Source organism: Natator depressus, chromosome 1 (genome assembly GCF_965152275.1).
Source record: "Natator depressus isolate rNatDep1 chromosome 1, rNatDep2.hap1, whole genome shotgun sequence".
NCBI classification, from domain to species: Eukaryota; Metazoa; Chordata; order Testudines; family Cheloniidae; genus Natator; species Natator depressus.
This window is the reverse complement of record NC_134234.1, coordinates 247,363,086-247,381,577: the sequence shown is the minus strand read 5'-3', so window position 1 is coordinate 247,381,577 and position 18,492 is coordinate 247,363,086. Positions and strand designations below refer to the sequence as shown.

At 41.8% G+C, this 18,492-nt stretch overlaps 1 protein-coding gene across 4 annotated transcripts in view; it reads right to left on the bottom strand.

Annotated features, from left to right (window-relative positions):
- The window catches only part of TBXAS1 (thromboxane A synthase 1), a 326,045-nt gene that overhangs the window by 103,745 nt on the left and 203,808 nt on the right, over positions 1 to 18,492 (bottom strand). For all 4 annotated transcript variants that reach the window (XM_074940460.1, XM_074940442.1, XM_074940451.1 and 1 more), the window contains 2 exons: positions 17,141 to 17,289; positions 15,319 to 15,449 (listed from right to left, as the gene is read on the bottom strand). In XM_074940460.1, coding sequence (XP_074796561.1) covers positions 15,319 to 15,449; positions 17,141 to 17,289 — 280 coding nt within the window. The remainder of the gene's footprint in view (positions 1 to 15,318; positions 15,450 to 17,140; positions 17,290 to 18,492) is intronic.

Below are 18,492 nucleotides of genomic sequence, written 5' to 3'. Positions count from 1 at the left end.
AATTCAGTCACACTTTCTCTTTGAATACTGAACTGAACAGGAAGGATGTACTGGATGGCTAGGAGGACTGGTAACAGAACATGAAACCTCCCATCTCCAGGTCATCAGATGAAACTCAGCCTGGTAACCAAAAGTCTTCTACTTTCTGACAGCTGGTTGGTGGTTTATCAGTGCTGAGCTGGTGGTCCCAATCCAAAGCATAATGAAATGATGTAAACATCACAATTCCTTTCCCAACACACACAATTAAGACCATTATTGGCAGCGTCAGAAGAGAGGCCAAGAATGCAATGAGGAGAGAGACTATGCTACTCTCCCACATCAACCATTATTCTCTCCAAGTCAGGAACGAGGCACATTGGCTGCAACTGATGTGTCAGGGCAGGGACCACCTCTCTGTTCTGTGTTTGTACAGTGCTCTGATCCCTGACTAAATCCCCTGGGCACTACCATAATAAAAATAATAAATAACAGTAAGAATAATTTTGGGGAAAGCTTGAGCTGTTGTTGCCCATACCCCGTCTGTGTATAAAGGGCCTTATCTGGTTTCCGTTGACTTCAGTCAGCTTTCAGAAGCCCCCACCCAAATCAACATACAGTACCAAACACATACTGTATTAGTAGGTATAAGATGTCTCCCCTCCCCCCCCCACAGCATTCTGAAGTTTATTTTGCCTCACAAATCATCATCTGACATTCTTCCCCTCCTTTTCTCACAACGTTGTATGTGTGTGCGGGAAGGACATTGGTATCCGAAGCAGAATCACTGATTGACACGCCAGTTACCGAACACAAGACTAATGATTTGGGTTGCTGTTGCGAGAGCTCAATGCCCCATTTTTTCTCCTTGAGAGATTATAATGGTATTAGCTTAGACTGAATAGTTCTATTTACAGTGTTGGCCTGACATTCAACACCAATGTACACGAATGTACTGTTAGTACTTACTGCCTTGAGGATTGTGAGAGCCACCCCAACATTGCTTTTATTCACCCTTTTTAAAAATGCCTTACAAGTGCCTCAGTCTCCTTTCACTCTCCTCCACATGCTTAGCACACCCTCCCCAAACCTGTCTGCCAATCCACCTCCATTGCCTAGTGGAGCCACCTACATACATGCCTCACTGGGTTACCATGTGATTGTACTACTGCACCCTTTCTCCTTGGTCTAAGACCCTCTTGTGTCACATTGAGACCATGCACACTTTGGGGCAGGGAAGAGGGCATTACTTGGGTATGTGAGATGCCTAACTCATTTTGGGGTGCTCAAAATTAATAATTGTCAAGTATTACAGCTATTGTCATTATTTATATTAATAATAAAAAGCATAGTTATACCATTTATTATTATAATTATTGCTATATGTTAATAAATAATAACAACTGATATTACTATTTCTTCTTTGAACAACCATGTCTCTTCAGCTGAGGCTCTGTCATGCTACTGGGCTAGTCACCAAACAGGCCTTAGCTCTAAGTTAGGACTTATTCCACATTTTTAGGTCACATTAAACTAACCTCTAACTAAAACTCATTAGTAGCTTGCGGGGGGTGAGGGGAGGTATATGTGCACAAGGGAGGTAGCTGTTGCCAGGGTTGGGATGGTGGGTAAAACTGGTATTGGGAGGGAAAGATACATTGAACATGCACAGGATAACCAATGATGAATTGTGTTGTTATCTGAAGTTTCCTGAATGTTCAGTTCAGTTATGGTTTTTATCCAGTAGAGGACTCCTTAGTAGCAATAAGCATTCTCCCTTTTCCATTAGAGAGTTTCAATCTGACTTACTAGTATTTACACATTCATTATATTGCAAACACAGGCATTTTGCACACACTGATAAACACATACAAAAATTATGCATGTGTGAGTGTGAGAGAGAGAGAGAGAGAGAGAGAGAGAGAGAGAGACACACACACACAGAAAGAAAAATAAGAGGACTTTGTGTATCTTGCTATGTCCTTTCCACAAAACACAAGAATGCATGAAGAATGGTAGTCTGACATCTCTATTATCTGGAATGTTCTCAAAATTCAAGTCTTCAACTCAACAGCAGAAATACACCAACACTTGAGTTGAAAGTATACAGAATACAAATTGCCTGCCTCCTCAACAATACCTTAACATGTCCTACTTCTTGCAGAGACCCTGACTGATCAATACTCACGAGTTATAGCCAGCATTGTTTAACATACCAATTAAAAATATTTTTCTGAAAAATCATATTGTATGGTAACTATTGACTTGCCAGCCCAGGAGGACTCTACGTATTCCATATACACGTTTATACAATGTGCAAATTAAGCATTCTAATGAGTAATACTATAATTCATGTGGTGAGCAGATCTGGGCTTTCTTTTGCTATTCAACAACTTTTATTTTCCAGAACAAAATGTAATGACATGTTTCAACTTTCTTAATTATTATTCTGTCAACTGTGTAAATGCAAATAATATATGTCTAATATATGTAATTCCTCCTAACTAGAGCAGTGGTTCTCAGCCTTTTTGTACTGGGATCCTCCCTCTCATCTAGCTAGGATCAAGCCAGGACCTTCTCCCCATTCAGCAGTATTTAAAGGGCAGTGTGGTCGTGACCCCCTGACATCTGTTTGTAATCCCCCTGGAGATTGCAACAACCATGATGAAAATGGAAGAAAACAGCATATGCAGCAAATGTATTAAATGTTTCTCTAAGAAACTGGACCATAACTGTTTAAATTCCAGCTGCTTAAACTCTTATAGGACCCTATCAAATCAAGCAGATCTGTCAACCCCGTATACCCTTCTGTAACATCTAAAGTTCTCAAAGTTCCTACTGCAATATAAAACTTTTAGATATTGTTTGTTTTGAAAAGAAAAATGGCCTGAGTTTTACGACAGTTAAATCTTTCAGACCCCTAATGTTAATAAATTTGGATCCATAATGCTGACTGTGCTCACAATCAGATTAATTCTCACTGATATTTTCATCACATTTCAAAGTTTAATACTGCAAATAAAAGCTTTTTAAAAATTCATTTGAAAAATCGCATTTTAAACCAATCAATACTTTGTTTAATCCATACTAAAATCATGCTTAGGTCAGATCCTGGCAAGTTCTACAGCCCTTTTGCAGCACCCTGGTGGCACAAAAGAGCCATGAAGCTGGCACGACTGGTTCACAGAGGATTCCTCCTGCATACGGAATGTACTGAGGATGTGGCCAAGAGAAAAGTAACAGAGTGCTACTGTGCTCTGGTGAGCCCTCACCTGGCCCTTTTGGGGACCAAAACCACCTGTCATACTGTAAAGCAGTATGATTTCTCTAAATTGTGCTGGGAGCAGTATTGACCCCCTAACTGATCCTAAGATCAGAGGAGCACAAAGGCAGTATTAAAACCAATGTTGTTTCCCTCCCTCTTCAGGACCTGCACCAAGCACAGCTTGGCCAGACTCGAGGATCAGCGCCCCTTGTATGCAGAGTTTCACTCTAAGTTTTTTTTAAACAGCCGAGTTATAAACCTTTCCACAACCCCCAGTCACCAAAGGGGGATTGTAACTGAAACACTGACAACAGCTTTTGCTATAGAACAGTTTTAATAGGCCATTGTAGTATTCATTAAGTTGTTAATAATGGATTGTGGCACAAACCAATTTATCAAGGTTCCATTGTAATTAAAATCACTGAATATTTGGGCAATCACAAAACACCGACCTAGCCCTTTGTGCTTCTGAAATTTTACATTTTGATATGAATTCTGACTCTCTCTCCCTGGAGACCAGCAAAGAGTGGGTTGTAATTGATAGATTTTTAATTGCCACTACATGATTAAAAGGTGTATATTTCAGTTAAAATAAAAAACGGGACACTCAGCAATCCTCCTTGTCCCTTTATTATTCAATGGAAGGTTTTGCTTTTTAATGTTTTTAAACATAGCTGCGTTATTATTGCTAAAAGGATTGCTGAAGAAGGCGTACTATGAAGAAAGTAGCTACAAACAAGATTTCACAGAATCTGGTGTCACCAGGTTCGTAGTCAGAGTCCACATAAAAGTTGATAGTTTTGCCATTGACTTCAGTGGAGCCAGGATTTCACTCACAGATTTTAAGGCCAGAAGGGACCATTATGATTATCCAGTCCAATGGGTCCCCATTTTTTTTTTTTACTAAAGCAACTGCATTTTCTCTTTCCTGGGGACTCCCCATTACCCCATCTCCCCATGCTATCAAAAAATCTTTTTGCGTAGGTTTTTGGTAAACATAAAATTTTGATAACCATTTCTGTAAGTTGAAATAAAATTTATAAAAAAGCAGCTAAACTTTTTGACATTGTCAACAACTGCAGGTGAAAAAAGGCAATTTTTTGATCAAGGAACAAAAACAGTTTTTGTTTGCAAAATTTCCAGTGGCTCTGGATTTAACATAACCCACATCCTTTGGTACTGATTGGGAAAGTGGAGCCAGCACTGAGGTCGCAAAATGCACAAAACCTACAAGTGGAGGTGTGTAAGCTCTTTTCCAGGGAACTCCTCTCCTCCCAGCATTACTGAAGGTATCTGCTTTCCCCTTTAATACAGAGGCAGTCAGAAGCCTTCATTGACAAATTGCTAAGGGTGAGTACAAAAAAATAGCATAAGCAGGTAGAGACAAAATCAGGGAGGATAAGGCACAAAATGAGTCACACATAGCAAGGGACATAAAGGTAATAAGAAGAAGTTCTATAAATATATTTGGAGCAAGTGAAAGACGTAGGAAAATGTACGTCTGCTATTTAGTGGGAAATGAGAGCTAATAATGGATGATATCAAGAAGGCTGAGGTGTTTAATAGCTAGTTTTCTTCAATCTTCTCTAAAAAAGTTAGTTGTGACCAGGTACTTAACATGATTAATATTAACAACACAGGGGAAGGAATAGAAGCCAAAATAGGGGAAAATCAGATTAAAGAATATTTAGATAAATTAGATGTATTCAAATTGGTAGGGCCTGATGAAATTCGTCCTGGGGTACTTAAGGAACTAACTGAAGCAATCTCGGAACCTTTGTTAATTATCTTCAAGAATTCATGGAGAATGGAGGAGATCCCACAGGACTGGAGAAGGGCAAACATAGTACCTATCTTTAAAAATGGGAACAAAGAAGACACGGGGAATTATAATCCAGTCACCCTAACTTCAATGCCTAGAAAGATACTGGAACAAGTAAGCACCTAGAAGATAACAAGGTAATAAGTAATAGCCAACATGAATTTGTCAAGAACAAATCACACCAAACCAATCTAATTTCCTTCTTTGTCAGATTTACTGGCCTAGTGGTTGGAGGGAAGCAGTATTCATGATATATCTTGATTGTAGTAAGGCTTTTGACACAATCACACATGACATTCTCATAAGCAAACTAGGGAAATGTGGTCTAGATGAAATTGGTAGGAGGTGGGTGCACAACTGGTTGAAAGAGCACACTAAAAGAGTACTTATCAATGGTTCGCTGTCAAACTGGGCAGATATATCTAGTGGGGTCTAATAGGGGTCCATCACTATTCCATACTTGCATTAATGACTTGAATAATGGAGAGGAGAGTAAACTTATAACATTTACAAATGACACTAAGCCGGGAAGTGCAAACACTTCGGAGGACAGGATTAGAATTCAAAACGACCTTGACAAATTGGAGAACTGGTCTGAAATCAACAAGATGAAATTAAATAAAGACAAGTACAAAGCATGACACTTAGGAAGGAAAAATCAAATGCACAACCACAAAATGCGGAATAAATGGTTAGGCAATACTACTGCTGAAAGGGATCTAGGGGGTTATCATGGATCACAAATTGAATATGAGTCGTCAATGTGATGCAATTGTGAAAAAGGCTATTATTCTGGTGTGTATTAACAGGAGTGCCATATGTAAGACATGGGAGCTTAATCCACAGCAAAAGAGAATTAGGTTAGATATTAGGAAAAACCTTCAAATTATAAAGGTAGTTAAGTTCTGGAATAGAATTCCAAGGGAGGTTGTGGAATCTCTGTTATTGGTGGTTTTTAAGAACAGGTTAGACAAATACCCGTCTGGGATGATTTGGGTTTACTTGGTCCTGCCTCAGCCTAGGGTGATGAACTAGATCAGTGTTTCTCAACGACCAGTCCGTGAACTGGCGCCAGTCCCTGAGAACTCTCTGACACAGTTTAGGAAGGCAGCAAGCCGGTACCTGGTTTCAAAAAGATTGAGAAACACTGTACTAGATGACCTCTGGAAGTCCCTTCTAGCCCTACATTTCTGTTATTGTAATGCCTCCTGCCACTGTTGCTGGTGAGGCATCTTTCCAAACCAAGCCCTAACGTACCACAAACTGGTAAAGCTACAATATAGACTTCTGTTTTCACCAAGGCTGAAGACAAGATGTCCTCTGATGTAGCCACATTCAATTCCATTGTAACTTGGACTTTTGGATGAGCTTCAGTCCACTCTGCATGGACATTTACAATGTCATAGCACTTTCCATAAGATAGAGGTCTGCTCGGGTTGGGAGGGGGACACTCAAAAACTGAGGCTTCTCAAAAAACTATGGAAAATCTGGCATCTTAGTGTTGTTTCAGTCCTTCCGCCTGCCCATGCAAATACACACATGCTAACTAAGTATGTGAGCAATCCTACAGAGCGCAATGGTGAGAGTATACATATTTAATAGCAAACAACCCGAATAACTGTTTGCGGCCAGCGGGTAGCTGAGCAGAGATCATTTTTCTGTGAGCACAGTGCTCATGAAAAATGCTGGACTGGCAGCAGTGGAGATAGAAGCCTTCTGCCCTCAGGACAGATTTGGTGGCAATGCAAACTTCTCCTGACTGCTCCACCAATGTGCCTCTAGGGCACAGTGGGTGGGTGAGAAAGTAGTTCATTCTCCACACCTATTTTATCCTGGATTTCTTATGAGACCACCATCTAGTATCAATCATGGAAGTATTTTTCACTGTATCTCAGTACTTGGATCTGGCCTGACACCACCAAACTCATTTCTCACACACCAACAATCAACCCTCATCTAGTTACAATTTTGGTCACTACTGACCTAAGGGTGAATTCAAAGCTGTCCTCTCTGAAATCTCCAGCAATTATGGAAATTGACGAAGTCTTCCAAAAACCATGAGGACTTCACTAAAAGTTAGAAAAGAATGTTGCATATGCTAAAGTAATCACTACTGGCTTGATACTGAGAGATGCTGAGCACCTGTAACTGCCAGTAATATTGAATGTGATCTTTTGTGCCATCGGATGCATCCTCTGTAGGGGCATTATATATTGCTCATGCATGAGGATCAATCTGATAATCTAAAACGTCTTTATCATCTTCAAGAGGAAAGATGGTCTTGTTGTTCAGGCAGCCGATGGATATACAGGTTCAATTCCCAGATCTGGCACACACTTCCTGTGTAACTTTGAACAAGTCACTTAACTTTTCTATGTCCCAGCTCTGCAGCTGAAAAACAGGGATAATTATATTTCCCTACACCATAGGCATGTTGCAAGGATAATTCATGAATGATGATGACGTGCTCAGATATTATGGTATGGGGACCATGTAAGTAGATAGAACTGTTATGATCCTATATGTTTAAAAAGCAAAAAAGTCAGCCAATAATTCATCAATAAATGTGGATTATCTATTATTTCCTTGTAACAAGTTTGCCTAGTGTACACCATCCCCCCATCTAATATAAACAAGTTCATAGGTGTCTAATCCTTCCATCTGCTATCTCCTAAGAACAATATTTACTTTTTAACATCTGCACTGCATTTTCCACAGTTCACACAGATATGGCTCCTGGAATGTACACAGAATTTAGCAAATTTTTAACTAAGTTTTCTTAGTAACCATATAGTTTTCCCCTGACAAGGATGGGATCAGACTTTTTCAGTAGGATTTCCTCTGCTCAACTAATTTCAAGCAGCTCTTGAAGCAAATAGTTCATTAGGTCATAAAAAAGAAAAACTCATGGGAATTGGTGCAGGAGGGCAAGAAGAAATGAATGTGTGCACAGTAATTAGATTTTCAGATGGTCCCTCTCCCCCAGTGCACATGCGCAAACCTCCCCCTCCCCCCACAAACACACACATACACCCACACATCTTATCCTTAGTAAACCATTCAGTGGAGCTCTGTGTATTGTTCTCTAAGAATCAGCGTTCCAGAGATTAAAGATGTAATCAGGTCATGATTTCCACAGAAAAATATTAAAAGATGCCTGTTTTCTTACAGTGCATTATTATACTTTTAAGGCACTGAAAACTGACATAGAGAGCAATATACTCCTCTGCAAGCTTTTAAACATTTAGTGCCAATTTTCCTCAAAATTCAGTTCTCAATGCCACAGGTTTCACCTGGTCTCTCTGTGCTGTTCTGTGGCTGGGGGTGAAAAGCTGGTGGATCTCCACACTTGGGAATTCCCCCTGCTTGAAGGAATCCTTGGGTGGCAGAGACATAGCATAGCCAACTGCGGGGCTGTCTCCTACGCAGCACCTAGCATAAGGTGTGTTGCATTTGGGTGTGGGGGGAGGGGGAATGGACTTGGTTGCAGCATCATTGTACCCTGGCAATTCCCGGATGATGACTAGCCCCTTGTGGGATAAAGCTAGCACAGTGCGCAGCCATAGGGCTGCTCTAACCTATAGTAAGGGCCACACCATCCCTATTACTGACAGCTGAAAATGGCTTCTCTGTGGCACCTCATCCTGGAGACTGCCATCCTCCTTTTATACCCAGAACATGTACAGCATAAGTAGAAGTTGTATAAGCTTCCACTATACTTCGATACATCTCCACCCTGGCCTTCAGTTATGGACAATGCATTCAGCATACCTAGTAAGTCCTTGGCCCTCAGCCAGATTGAGACTCAACCACCCAACAAGGGTGCTAAGAAACAAATTCCGGTGATGATTTTGTCAACTGATCATTAGGACCTGGATTGAGAAGACCACAAGACCCATCAGACAGTAATGACGTTTGGTCACTATCTACCAGGCATGGATTTGACAACCATGAATTATTAATTTTACATTACACTATGCTGCTAGAAAAGTAGGAGACATTTGGAGAAATGGTAAGAGATGTGCATGGCTCTCATGGGCAACTTCAATCATCCTGATATCTGCTGGGAGAGCAATACAGCGGTGCACAGACAATCCAGGAAGTTTTTGGAAACTGTAGGGGACAATTTCCTGGTGCAAGTGCTGGAGGAACCAACTAGGGGCGGAGCTCTTCTTGACCTGCTGCTCACAAACTGGGAAGAATTAGTAGGGGAAGCAAAAGTGGATGGGAACCTGGGAGGCAGTGACCATGAGATGGTCGAGTTCAGGATCCTGACACAAGGAAGAAAGGAAAGCAGCAGAATACTGACCCTCCACTTCAGAAAAGCAGACTTTGACTCCCTCCGGGAACTGATGGGCAGGATCCCCTGGGAGAATAACATGAGGGGGAAAGGAGTCCAGGAGAGCTGGCTGTATTTTAAAGAATCCTTATTGTGGTTACAGGGACAAACCATCCCGATGTGTAGAAAGAATAGCAAATATGGCAGGCGACCAGCTTGGCTTAACAGTGAAATCCTTGCTGATCTTAAACACAAAAAAGAGGCTTACAAGAAGTGGAAGATTGGACAAATGCCCAGGGATGAGTATAAAAATATTGCTCGGGCATGTCGGAATGAAATCAGGAAGGCTAAATCACACCTGGAGTTGCAGCTAGCGAGGGATGTTAAGAGTAACAAGAAGGGTTTCTTCAGGTATGTTGGCAACAAGAAGAAAGCCAAGGAAAGTGTGGGCCCCATACTGGATGATGGAGGCAACCTAGTGACAGAGGATATGGAAAAAGCTAACGTACTCAATGCTTTTTTTGCCTCTGTCTTCACGAACAAGGTCAGCTCCCAGACTACTGCACTGGGCAGCACAGCATGGGGAGGAGGTGGCCAGCCCTCTGTGAAGGAAGAAGTGGTTCAGGACTATTTAGAAAAACTGGACTTGCACAAGTCCCTGGGGCCGGATGCGTTGCATCCGAGAGTGCTAAAGGAATTGGCGGATGTGATTGCAGAGCCATTGGCCATTATCTTTGAAAACTCATGGCGATCGGGGGAAGTCCCGGACGACTGGAAAAAGGCTAATGTAGTGCCAATCTTTAAAAAAGGGAAGGAGGAGGATCCTTGGAACTACAGGCCAGTCAGCCTCACCTCAGTCCCCGGAAAAATCATGGAGCATGTCCTCAAGGAATCAATTCTGAAGCACTTAGAGGAGAGGAAAGTGATCAGGAACAGTCAGCGTGGATTCACCAAGGGAAAGTCATGCCTTACTAACCTAATTGCCTTCTGTGATGAGATAACTAGTTCTGTGGATGAAGGGAAAGCAGTGGACGTGTTATTCCTCGACTTTAGGAAAGCTTTTGACACGGTCTCCCACAGTATTCTTGTCAGCAAGTTAAAGAAGTATGGGCTGGATGGATGCACTACAAGGTGGGTAGAAAGTTGGCTAGATTGTCGGGCTCAACGGGTAGTGATCAATGAATCCATGTCTAGTTGGCAGCCGGTATCTAGCGGAGTGCCCCAAGGGTCGGTCCTGGGGCCGGTTTTGTTCAATATCTTCATTAATGATCTGGAGGATGGTGTGGATTGCACCCTCAGCAAGTTTGCGGATGACACTAAACTGGGAGGAGTGGTAGATACACTGGAGGGTAGGGATAGGATACAGAGGGACCTAGACAAATTGGAGGATTGGGCCAAAAGAAATCTGATGAGGTTCAACAAGGACAAGTGCAGAGTCCTGCACTTAGCAAGGAAGAATCCCATGCACCGCTACAGACTAGGGACTGAATGGCTAGGCAGCTGTTCTGCAGAGAAGGACCTAGGGGTGACAGTGGACGAGAAGCTGGATATGAGTCAACAGTGTGCCCTTGTTGCCAAGAAGGCCAATGGCATTTTGGGGTGCATAAGCAGGGGCATTGCCAGCAGATCGAGGGACGTGATCGTTCCCCTCTATTCGACATTGGTGAGGCCTCATCTGGAGTACTGTGTCCAGTTTTGGGCTCCACACTACAAGAAGGATGTGGAGAAATTGGAGAGAGTCCAGCGAAGGGCAACAAAAATGATTAGGGGTCTGGAACACATGACTTATGAGGAGAGGCTGAGGGAACTGGGATTGTTTAGTCTACGGAAGAGAAGAATGACGGGGGATTTGATAGCTGCTTTTAACTACCTGAAAGGTGGATCCAAAGAGGATGGATCTAGACTATTCTCAGTGATAGCAGATGACAGGACAAGGAGTAATGATCTCAAGTTGCAGTGGGGGAGATTTAGGTTGGATATTAGGAAAAACTTTTTCACTAGGAGGGTGGTGAAACACTGGAATGCGTTACTTAGGGAGGTGGTGGAATCCCTTTCCTTAGAAGTTTTTAAGGTCAGGCTTGACAAAGCCCTGGCTGGGATGATTTAGTTGGGATTGGTCCTGCTCTGGGCAGGGGGTTGGACTAGATGACCTCCAGAGGTCCCTTCCAACTCTGATATTCTATGATTTTAGAAATTCATTTCTTCTGACAGGTTTACTTTTGGTTGTAGCTTCTAAGAAACTCTCATTTTCAGTTTAAGGCAGTCCTTGTTTCAAAGGCTGATAATCTTTTAAATTTCTCTGTTGTGAGGATTAACTAGTTAATGTTCATAAATCCTTCAGAAACTTAACATTGTTACATATGAGCTAAGGGTTGTTGTTATTACTAGGAATTATGAGTGAAATGCTTGCCTCACTGAAGTCAATGGGAGCTTTGCCCTTGACTTGACTAAGACTTAGATTTCACCTAGATTGTATTTTAAAAGGGAGTCTCATTTTTGAGGACAGGGAAAGGCATATTTTAGACCTCTCAGCTTGATATCCTTTTAAAATAACAGTTTCCCCCCCCACCCTGTATGAATTTCTATCAGTTCATCTTTTAGACCTTTCCACCAATATCCATCTAGAGTTTTACAATTACACTGCAGAAGTAAGGACTGGGATACATTTCTTGGAAGGCAAATTGTTATGTGGATATGGATAAGCAATATCAAAACACTAAATGAAAAACCATCATGTATTGACACAGCCCACCTACCAAGTCTCTGGATATATATATATATATATCTTGTTATAAGGATGATATTCACCCCTGTGCAAAGGGCCAGTGCAAGGCAGATATACCACTAGAATCCCTCTTAAGTTCTCAAAACAGGTCATAAGGGTCCATAGGTCTTGTGCTGGTCCTTCTGCAGAAGGATGAATTTCTTCTGACGTAAATATAAGGAAGCAAGTTTCTTATAATAATTTGCATCCTTGCATGATTTAATGTATTGTAATTAAAATTCCCAACATGTGACCCTAAAATGTTTCTATACACAAGCCAATGAGTATGACCATCCAGGACTGAAATTATTTTACTGACCATGGAAAAATAGTATGTAATTAAAACGACAGCTGCAGTACTACCTGATGGGATAAGAAAAAGTGACATCCCAGATCTCATATAAATGGCAAACATATTATTAGATCTAAACCTGGCTGTAAAATTACTATCTACCCAGTGCGATTATCTTCAAGCATTGTTTCATTTACTGATATAGCACTAGTGAGCACAAGCTGACTTTGCTCATCATGTTATTTTTTAAGTCTTCCTTTCCTTTCCCATTTATTCTTCCTGCATGTTAGTTGCAGGTGGGAGGAAGACGTGTTCCAGCTGAATCACTTTTTGGGGGCACTTAGTTGTTTTACAGTTTGTTCCAAATGATGTTTTTCAGCAAAACTTAAATAAACAAAATTTTAAAATGGAGATGAAGAGGATAAAGACAATGCAACATCTAAGAATGGGGCGATCTAAAGGTCACTCACTGGACAAATGCAGCACCGTGAGTTCTATAACATGGCTCATGGCTGTCATCCTTAATACAGAGATGCAAACCAGAGACTACAGGTAAAAACCTGGCCTCACTGACGTCAATGGCAAAACTCCCATTGAATTCAATGGGGCCAGGATTTCATGACAGGTCTTAACATTCAGTGTTCCAGCTGTAATCTTTGCAGGTCATATTTCCATATTGACATGAAGGGCAGCTACATTCTTCTCCATTTTCTATACAAATTAGCATGAGGCTTTTTGGTTCCTGGAAAGTTATGAATGTTGCCTGTATCTGGCAAAATTTCGTGGCCATCTATTCACAAGTGCCAACATTTTCAGAAGTGCCTAATGATTTTGGGTATGTCTGTTTTTTGGATGACCACCCTGAGACACTTAAAAGGCATTGAGGCACCAAACTCCAGAGTCACTTTTCAAAGTCTTGGCCAAGTTCTTGAACGATAAGAACACTGTTACCAACATTTGTAAAAGTTACCATGGGACAATTTTTCAAAGTTGGCAAGAGCCTGGGTGGCGGCAGAACTACAGCCAACTGCAGGTTGTGTGTACAAATAAATAAATAAATAACCACTTCCTTCTAGGTTTCAGAGTAGCAGCCGTGTTAGTCTGTATTCGCAAAAAGAAAAGGAGTACTTGTGGCACCTTAGAGACTAACCAGTTTATTTGAGCATGAGCTTTCGTGAGCTACAGCTCACTTCATCGGATGCATTCAGTTTTTCACTTCCTTCTAGACCTTCCAGAATTTGCAAATATACCCTGTCCTGCTATCCCTATAAGCTCCCCACTCTGCTCCAGCCCTGCCCTGCTCCCCAACCTCCAGCCCTGCTCCACGAATGAGACTCCGAGACACTACCACAATACAAATAAATAAATAACCACCTTTCACCTTGCTACTAAACCTTCCAGAATTTGCAAATATACCCTGTCCTGCTATCCCTATAAGCTTGCCACTCTGCATAAATCTTTGAGCCAACCCGCAGCATATCTACAGTTAGATCAATACAGAGTCAGAGAGTCACTCAGGCTGTGGTCTGTGCTGGAAGTGGTGACTCTATAGGCAGATCAGCCACACCGCCTGTAAGCAAAAGCACCTATGTGACAGCCTGAGCCAGCAGCCATGTGCTTCATCAGCATGAACCAGACATGGACACTTGATTGTGGTAGGGCACACCTGGGGATAGGGCAGAGTGAAAACAAAGGATTCAGGGTGGGGCGGGAGAGAGAGAGGCATGCAGAGACAGAGATGGACAGGAGGCTGATAGCTAGGGAGAGAAGAGGGAGAAAGAGGAAGAATGGCCAGAGGAGAAAATGAGGAAAAGGAAAATAAGACAAAAGCATAGCAAATATAAGAATATAAGACAGAGTGGGAGCGATAGAGTCAAAAGGAGCAGAGCACAAACCAAAATAGAAAATAGCAATATCTCTGAACACTGATCCGTGTTTTAAATGCATCTCTGATATACTGCTGAGTAGGCTGAAATCCATTATTTTCTCAAAGGTGGCATTGCAGATGTGGGGTTAGGCTGTCTGAGAGGGATGATTGGGAGGGCCTGTTGTTCTTGCATATGTCATAACCCCAAGAGTGGGGTAATGGGTCTCAGTGTGATTTGTTTTCCTCCTATTCAATTGATGTCAAACCTGGATACTGGATAGGGCACCTCCTATACTTCACCATTAACAGCTGGCTGGCATGCATGCTCTGTCAAACCTTACAGCCAAATCAAGTTATACGGGAATAAGAAGTCTGTTTCCTCTAAAATAGAAATTTTGTTTACATTCCTCATTTCTGTCTATAAATCTAGAATTAAGGGGTTAACGTATTTGTGAGCCTAAAATGGAGAGCCCATGTTAAAGAACAATCCAAAAGGAAGAAAGCCTGAAGGGCTGTTATGTCAGGGAGTTTAAGTGCATGTCTATGTTCCAAATGTTTTGCAGATTGAGAACTGAGCTGTTCCTTTATTATAATGCCCAGTGTCTACAGATACTCTACAATGCCATAGTATTAGATAATTAGAATAGTCCCTTGTCTAGATGAAAAAGGAACAGTCTGCAAAGTGATGGGTGATAGCTGATTTGTGTGAAGTAATAAATACCTCTTGGGTCTAGAAGCTGGACTGGAAATCTCCTGAGATCAGGCTCCTTATGAGTAATTTTGTACTTCATTGTTTTAAACAGGGCAGAAATACTAAGCTGCTTTTCTTGTAGTATTTTAGTACTTCTTCTCTTCTCCCCACCACCCCCTCTGCCATACACACATGCAAAGAGGTGCAGAAGCATGTAAAAGTTAGACAAAAAACATCACCAATATTATTTTGAACATTAAAATCAGGTTGAGTTTGTATTTTAGACCAAGGGGTGTGTGAGTTCTGATTTTATCCAAATACACTTGCCCATCCTTAGATTTATTTCAGAGATGCCTTACCTCATTTGCATCTTGGTGATCTCTCAAGGCAATCATATTTTTAATGGCTTTGATAAAAAATCCATTCATCTCATCACGACTCTTGTTTGGCAAAATCCGGGACAGTGGGATCATTATGAATGGAAATGCAACTGTAAGAGATTATTAAAGAGAACATTGAAGTTGGGTGTAGGAACACTTATCTCCCCCACCCCAACTTTATTTGGGCCCCCATTTAGTAGGCTGTTTTAATTTTATACCACTTATTTCTCTGATTTTATCCCTCTATTACAGACTGATATTGCTTAGCCTCCAGCCTATTTTGACATGACTAGGAATCTCTTGTTAATCACATGCCCTCTAAAGTTTGCCCCAATTTGCAGTTTTGTCCCACAGTACAAAAATTCAGTGCGACTTCATAATGCTGGAGCATCATGGTGAAAGAAGGAGATTTCTTTTCTCCCCTTCCCCCCGCCCCCCCCCCACCCGATAATTAAATCTGAGATTTTTAATCCTACAAGCTAGCCTGGCAGGGTATGGAGTGGACCCATGAAACTCTAGATGGATGGTAACCTATCTCCCATTTCTTGCTTCCTGTCCATGTATAGTAAGCTGGTTGCCTACTTTACTCTTTCTACTACACATCATTTTACAGAAGAGACCAAGGCAGAGGGAACCTGGAAGCAGGATGTCACTAAAATGTAACCAGGGCCCAAGTGTGCACTCCTTCCCCTTAGTATTTATAATCAGTGACAAGAAATCTGAAGTATTGCACTTCAGTACAACTAAGCTGGCAGGTGAACCCACTAGGCTATCAAACAGCTCCCTGTTTGGCTATCAAAACAGTGCACCATGAGCATCTTCAAGCAGCTTTACCAACACTAACTAATTAACTGTCATAACACTCCTGTGAGATCAGCATGTAAGCCAATAAGCTGTTGTGAATCAAATTGTGCGATGCACTAGTGGCAAGGATAATGCTGAAGACCAGCCTTCTCCATGCAGACACCCCACATGATGCAGAAACTTACTTTCTTTAATGGAGGTCTTGGCTCACTAACACCTTATTGATACCTGCTCCCCCGAAGTCAATGTAAAAACTTCCATCAAGTTCCTAATTATCTAAGTATAGACAAGGCCTTAGTCACATTCAGCCTCAGCTGGACTAGAATTTATGACATAAGGCTTTATATTCCATTACCAGTCCCATAATGCAGTCCCTATTTTTTCACCTCAAAATAAATACATTCTTTTAATGGCCTCCTGTATCAGCATTTATCATCTTCATCCTTTACAGACACCAACCAGACAGCTGCTGTTTAAATGATAATTTTAAGGACTTACGATGTCAGGACACACTTATCCCCTCACCTCATCCCCTTTCTGTATGATTTTGTTTAGGGGTGGGCTCTTTACTCCTACCAAGTAAGCACAGGGCATCCAAACTGCTCAAGCATGGGGCTTATTAAGAATCTGTCAGCAGTCTATGGGCCACACTTAATTCACATAACATGGATTACATTGCAGTGACTCAGTTTTACTATGAAAGTGTAGCCCACAGAGACTACAGGTCCTAGAAGACTTCCATTCACATCAAGGTGAAGCATTGCCTTATGGGATATGTAGTTAGTCAGGAAACATGTTCATAATGAAGATGGGGGTGGATGCGGGCCACATTGTAGAAATCTACTGGGTGTATTTGGTGTGTGGGCTGCAGTGTGAATACCTCTAAAACAAAGCCTTCAGTATGTCTTCCTGCTCCCTCTTCACAAGGTTTTGTGACTCAAGAATAATTTAAAAAAACATATATATAAATAAATAGACAAAGATGGGCTATACTTACTTATTAGAATTAGGATGGGCCTAAGCACTGAAAATTCAAAGAACTTTTTGCAGTTCTTAACAAAGGTATCATCAGGATTCTTCTGAGAATCCACGTGGGTACCGAAAGCCACGCTAGCAACGACATCCAAGGTGAAGCAGCCGTAACTCCTGCATTGAATTTAAGAACATGACCTCATTAGCTGCTTGTTTGCATCTCCATAGAATCAAAGAAATGTAAGACTGGAATGGACCTCCATAGGTCATCTAGTCAAGTCCCCTGCACTGAGGAAGAACTAAGTACTATCTAGACCAGGGATTGGCAACCTTTGGCACGTGCCCCATCAGGGAAAGTCCCTGGCGGGCTGGGCCGGTTTGTTTACCTGCCGTGTCCGCAGGTTCACAGCTCCCACTGGCCGCGGTTCGCCGTCCCAGGCCAATGGGGGCTGTGGGAAGGGTGGCCAGCACATTCCTTGCCCGCACTGCTTCCCGCAGCCCCCATTGGCCTGGAGCAGCGAACCACGGCCAGTGGGAGCTGCGATCAGCCAAACCTGAGGATGTGGCAGGTAAACAAACTGGCCCAGCCTGCCAGGGGCTTACCCTGACGGGCCGCGTGCCAAAGGTTGCTGATCCTTGATCTAGACCATCTCTCACAGGTGTTTGTCTAATCTGTTCTTAAAAACCTCCAATGACAGAGATTCCACAGCCTCCCTGGGCAATTTGATTCAGTGTTTAACGACCCTTAAAGTTAGAAAGTTTTCCTAATGTCTAACCTAAATCTCCCATACTGCAATTTAAGCCCATTTCTTCTTGTCCTATCTCAGTAGATAAGGAGAACAATTTATCATCCTTTTCTTTATAACAATCTTTTTGGTATTTGAACACTGTTATCATGTTCCCCCCTCAGTCTTCTCTTCTCCAGACTAAACAAAATCAATTTTTTAAATCTTTCCTTGCAGGTCATATTTTCTAAACCTTTAATCATTTTTATTGCTCTCCTCTGGACTTTCTCCAGTTTATCCACATCTTTCCCAGAGTATGGTGAGCAAAACTAGACACAGAGCTCCTGCTGAGGCCTTATCAGTGCTGAGTAGAGTGGAAGAATTCCTTCTTGAGTCTTGGTTACAACCCTCCTGCTACTACAGCCCATAACGATGTTCGCTTTTTTTCCCCAACAGTATTATATTGTTGACTCATATTTAGTTTAAGGTGCACTATGACCCCCAGATCTTTTTCTGCAGTACTCCTTCCTAGGCAGTCATTTCCCATGTTACATTTGTGCAGTTGATTACTCCTTTCTAAGTATTATACTTTCCATTTGTCCTTATTGAATTTCATCCTATTTATTTCAGACCATTTCTCCAGTTTGTCAAG